Source organism: Gavialis gangeticus, unplaced genomic scaffold, assembly GCF_001723915.1.
Source record: "Gavialis gangeticus isolate Ggan-Ray unplaced genomic scaffold, GavGan_comp1, whole genome shotgun sequence".
NCBI lineage: Eukaryota > Metazoa > Chordata > Crocodylia > Gavialidae > Gavialis > Gavialis gangeticus.
This window is the reverse complement of record NW_017729025.1, coordinates 16,332,442-16,338,024: the sequence shown is the minus strand read 5'-3', so window position 1 is coordinate 16,338,024 and position 5,583 is coordinate 16,332,442. Positions and strand designations below refer to the sequence as shown.

General features: G+C 39.2%; 1 protein-coding gene across 4 annotated transcripts in view; it reads left to right on the top strand.

Moving 5' to 3' along the window:
• The window catches only part of PPP2R5E (protein phosphatase 2 regulatory subunit B'epsilon), a 135,564-nt gene that overhangs the window by 91,830 nt on the left and 38,151 nt on the right, over nt 1-5,583 (top strand). For all 4 annotated transcript variants that reach the window (XM_019518440.1, XM_019518439.1, XM_019518442.1 and 1 more), the window contains exons 4-5: nt 3,171-3,272; nt 5,317-5,409. In XM_019518440.1, coding sequence (XP_019373985.1) covers nt 3,171-3,272; nt 5,317-5,409 — 195 coding nt within the window. The remainder of the gene's footprint in view (nt 1-3,170; nt 3,273-5,316; nt 5,410-5,583) is intronic.

Here is a 5,583-nt window from a genome sequence, read left to right as displayed (position 1 = left end):
CCCCCCCCCCCCCCCCCCATTTTTAATTTGTCACTTAAAGCAGTGGGTGAAAGCATGTTGTTTGCTTTGACTTGTGCTGAGTCCTTTGAGGATCATTAGATTCCAGCACCTATTTTTGTTAGCCTCTTGTTTGCGAGTGTCTGTCTGAATAATGAGAATTAACTTTCTTGAATGAAAAAAACGCTGACTGAGAGACAACAAAATGCTCTCAAGCTGTATTCTTTCAGCTAGGACTAGTGAGCTTGCAGGTAGAAGAGGCGTAAAACTACTGAGTTCTGTCAGTGCATCGCTGAAAGGGGTATCATGGGAATTCAAGCTTTATTCCAAATGGCAGTTATAAGAAGCAGCACTGACCAACTTCAGTTTCTTTTCTGTTCTGGGTTGCAGCTCTAATTCTTGCTGATTTGAGGCGTTTGTCAAAAACTCCGGTCTGCCTATTACTTGTCCTGCTTTGGGACTGTTGCAGTTTATTTGTTGTTGTTTTTTTTAATGGTTATGCCTGTTTGAGCTCACGTGCTTTTTGAGATCTTCTGGTGCAAACTGGATCAACTGAAATATAGATTAAATTTGTGGAAGGTGTTTTTTCTTGTATTCTACAAGGTTGTAGAAAAATGAGCCACAGCTGCAAACTTGGTTTTGTTGCAGTGCTTCCCTGTTCTGGCCCAAGTCTTGAGAAGGCTAGGATTTTTTTAGCGTGAACTATTAATTAAGTGCTTCAGCAGATATTTCAGCATCCTAAGTGGCCAGCACCCTGGCACTAATGATCAGGGTGTTACCTTCTTCCTTTGCCATATAGACAGTCACAGAGAATACCTCTTTTAGTGCTGCTTATATCTCTTTGTATTCACGGCTGACTTGTTTCCTCATCTATAGCAGTGTGACTTTGTACAATAGAGAGAGCTCAGAAATCTTCTGCAGATGGCAAGGACTGCAGTACATCTTTCTGGTTACCTGGCACTTGCATTTGATTTATTGCCTAGATGACACTGGAAACCTCCTCGTGGATGATCTGTTCTGTATTGACGATCTGCATTGTACTGAAATGAGAAAAGAACCTGGGAGTAAACATTAGTAACCTCTTAACCAGTTTGTAAGGATAATTGAATCTGCTGTCTGTTAGTGTTTAACAAGGGTGTGTGCTTCTAATCAACACATCTGGTCTCTATGAGTGCAGAGTAACTGAAAGCAAAGATTTGTGAATACCGTGTAAGTTTTGGTAAAAATCCACCCGTTCCAGTGTTACTGTAGCAAAATACACCCTCTTGTGGTAAGAGAAAAAAATCTAAGCATTCCCGTGTTCCTCTTCTACACACTGATCTGCTTGTTAGTGCTTTCCTTCGCTCGTTCTTGTCACTCTTCCATTATTTGTGCTGCATGTTATTCCAGCTTGTCTTCCTTTCTCCCTTTATATTCTTTCTCCATTTCCTTGATAGTATTTGAATCTCTGTTACTTTTATGATCCCTAAAATACGCTTCTTTCCATACTGGTTTTTAATAGTTCTTTGCTTGCTTTTATGCTTTTTGATGTTTGCATTCGCTAAACTAACAAATACAACTTGAGGTATACTTTGAAACTTTCTGCTGATCTGTGACAGGTTGCTGGATTACAGGAGTAAAAAGGCCAGGTGCAGAGACGAGAATGTTTTGAAGAAAGATTCATTGTGTGTGTCTGCTTCAACAGTATCTCTGCCCAGTTTATCTGAACTGCGCTGAATCTTGAAGGAACTAACAGGGGCTGTGTATAGGCTGGACTAGCCCATGGCATGCAGCTTTTCTTTCGTAGTTGATAATCCACTTAGGGTTGGAAAAAACGCTAGAGAAGTTGGACCAAGAAAGGACAGTTTTACCTTCAGACAGGAAATAAAGGCCCTACAGCAAGCTTTGCAGTCTATCATATTTGTCGCACAAATATATAGAAACCACAATCAGTGGTATAAATAATCCAGGAAGGTACTTCAGCTGGGAATCTTTTTGCTATTAGCACCAATGCCAGGCAAAGCATTTCTCAATAAGATTAAGTAAAGCAAACCAAGCATGAAATAAAATATGGGATAAGTGACAAGTAAATACTATTTATTGCTTGCTGTGTGCGCCAAATACAAAAATTTGGTACTGTGTCCAGAGACAGAACGTGTACATAGCAGTAGAAACTATAACAAGTAACAGGTGAGACCATAGGCAAAACTCATTAATGTCCTGTCCATGCAAAGGAAAATATTTGCTAAAATTTTGTGCAAACCTTTATAATATTTTTAAAAATCCCCAATTTTCAGTTAAAAAAAAGTAACCCCAAATCCACATTTTTGTGACTAAAATGAAGCACTGCTATCTATCTATCTATCTATCTATCTTAGTGGTGTTTCATTTAAATCCTGGAAAAATGTGGATTTGGAGTTACTTTCTTTTAACCAAAAATTGGGGATTTTTTTTTAAATTGGAGAAAACCAGGATCCCTGGTAATGAGTAGGGGTCTGCTTAACTCGTGGCAACACAAAGCAGGTTTTGCGGCCTGAGGAGCCTATTTCGCAGGCATTTCCCAGCAACCAGGATCCCTGGTAATGAGTAGGGGTCTTAAAAGGTGGTGAAAAAACAGTTTATGTCAGTAGCAGATGGTAACTTTCAGTCATATGATCTATAGCTGCAGCGATAGTCATGTTGTCCTCATATTGTAGTAAGCATTGGGACTTTCTAAAAGAGCGTATTCTATGAGTAATATGCTGGGGAAGTTTTTAGGTTAATTTTGTGGGAAATCACGACCAATGTAATATTTTCTGGCGATTGCAGCCAATGCTGTTTTTCACAGTTTCTGCGAAAACCCCAAAACTCAAATTAAGTAGACCCCTAGTAATGAGCTGATTGGTTTATCTAGGCTGAGGCAGCAGTGAGCACAGTTGGACAGCAGCTTTTGGTTAAGGACATGACTCGGAAAAAGGACCTAACTTGTTTGAGGAAGAGAATGCTGTAGCAGGTGGCAGATTTACTTGGCTAATGATTGCTTAGCAATGCAGCATTTCATAAGGTCCTTGCATGTGAACTAAGCAAAAGAAGTGATACCAGTACAATATCCAAAGTGGATGTATGGAGTGGTTATATAAATGTGCAGAGTTTTGATAGGTGGAATGAATTATTTCAAAAGCAGCTCTTAATTTTCTTTGCGTTTACATTTCTAGGTATCTTGCAATATATTCAGAACTCTCCCACCTAGTGACAGCAATGAATTTGACCCAGAAGAAGATGAACCCACCCTTGAGGCATCATGGCCACATTTACAGGTATTTAACACTTTTATCTGAGATCAGATTTAGATCACTGCCTGACATGTGTGGTGTTTCTGTGCGTCTTTTATTAATCTATGAATCAGGTGGAAATGTGTTCATACAGTACAGTAACAGAATCATTATTTTACCTGCCCGTTGTTGTTATTTGCTACAACTGGGTTACCCATGAAAACAGAAGAAATCTTTGTGCAGTTTTCAGTGTCTTCCTAACTTAAGGAATTACATTCAGCACAGGATTGAGGGTTTCCCACATGTTCCTATTTTCTTCCAGTTGATTAAAAAATATTCCCATGTGGAGAGTTGCATACTTGCTGCTCCTTGACACAGCATTTTCCAGCAGCTTTAGCAGGAATGGAGTGAAACCAATGTCATGCTTTGCTCAGCTGAGGCCTGGGAAAGTTGCCCATCTTTGCTCTTCAAGAGTTGCTCTTCCCTCTGCCTTATACTTTCATTGCGGGATATGTTAGTGTGTCTTTAACCATTAATGTCAAATATATTTGAACAGAGAAAACAACCTCATGTTATAGAGTGGGCCAAGATCATTAATAGCTGCTATATCAAATGAATCTGTTGCAAAACTAGATATAGCTCCCAGGGATATCAGTGAGGGCCATGACTTACACCAGAAGCAAATTTAGAATAAGTTAGAGTTGTAACATCAGGAAGAGGAGTCTGAGAATTTCTGTAAATGTAGGAATATAACCGGTCTCTCTCTAAACGGAAGAACTGGTTTGAAACACTCTTATGCATGGTCCCAGGTCTACCTGGGAGAGATGGAGTAGGCTGAACAATTATTCCTCCATGAAGTAGAAACTTACGCATTAGGTCTCCTCCCTCATTTATAATTAAATCATACAAAAATAGTTTTCTATATTAAAACCCTTAGGGAAGATCTGTACTGTTCTACCCTGCATGTCTTTTCATCTTATCCTCGTTGCTTCCATTGCTGTAGTTCACATAAGTCATTCACATGAACAAATGGTCGTATTTTGTATTAAATTGGCCCTTCACCTCTGTGGTAGTAAAACGAACCTGTGTAGTTGTCAGAGGGCTGATAGCACTTTGTCACCCCTTGACATAGTGCAGAATTAAATAGAGTAATAATTCTTTCCTTCCAGTTTGCTCCTTCCTTTCCCTTTTTTGTTTGTTTTTATAAGAAACCACTGAATGAAAGCAGGGTGTGTAGAATACCTGGATACAGAGGAGATTGCACAGAAAGACTTCAGCTTTTTAAACTTTATTTTTAGCTTGCATTTTATTTTCAGTGCCAACATTTGTTACAAAAGCTAGAAAAGGAACATGTTTTAAAATGGTGGGTCTCCAAGGAAAAGTTCGAGAGAAATAATTGGTACAAGTCTGCTGAGGAGGTCAGTCTCAAGTCTTTCCTAGGAGGGCTTGAGAGTGTCTCTTCTGTTTTGCTTTCTTTTTGCTTTTGGTTACATGCTGCACAAATGATTTGGTCATTTGCTTTTCCCCTCAATTATATGGGCAGAGATGGTTTTGCCTGAGAGCCCCAGGGTTGGAGAACACTTATTTGCTGACCCATTCCATCAAGTTGGGAATTCTTCGTTAAATCCCATTCTGTGTTCAGCATCTCTTTTTCAGGTTACAGTGGGATGCTGCTCAGAACAGTTTATAATTACAATGACATGTTTCCAAACTGTCAGCAACTCTTAAAATAATAATTGCTTTATTTCGTATGAATTCAGAAGTCCAGAGGGCCTTAGATTGTACTTGTCAGCTACTCCAGAAAATTTTACAAGCCAATGAGCAAACATGGCAAATGCTTGTTTTTAGTAGGAGCCAAAATGAAATTCCCCTAGCTTAACGTTAAATGATCAGGACTAATTTGTTAGGTTCATGTAATTGTTTCTAGCTTTTGGGTAACTGGCCAATCGAAAAAAACCTTTTATGTAAAGTCCTTGAAAACAGACGTTTGTTGTGCCAAGGAATTAAGAAAGCAGAGGAAAATTTACAAATGCAAAAAAAAAAAAAAAAAATCAAATAATACACTAAATTGTGACTTTGTTTCTTGCAGCTTGTATATGAGTTTTTCATACGATTTTTGGAAAGCCAAGAATTCCAACCCAGCATTGCCAAAAAGTACATAGATCAAAAATTTGTATTACAGGTAAGCAGATGAAGGTAAGCCCCCAATGGAAGGGAGGGGCCATCACCAGGGAGGATTATACTGCAGTTGCTCAGGGATGCAGGGGGGCGGTCAGGAAGGCCAAGGCAGAGATGGAACTGGGACTAGCTTCCCGGATCAAAGACAACAAGAAGTCCTTTTTTAAATACACAGGGG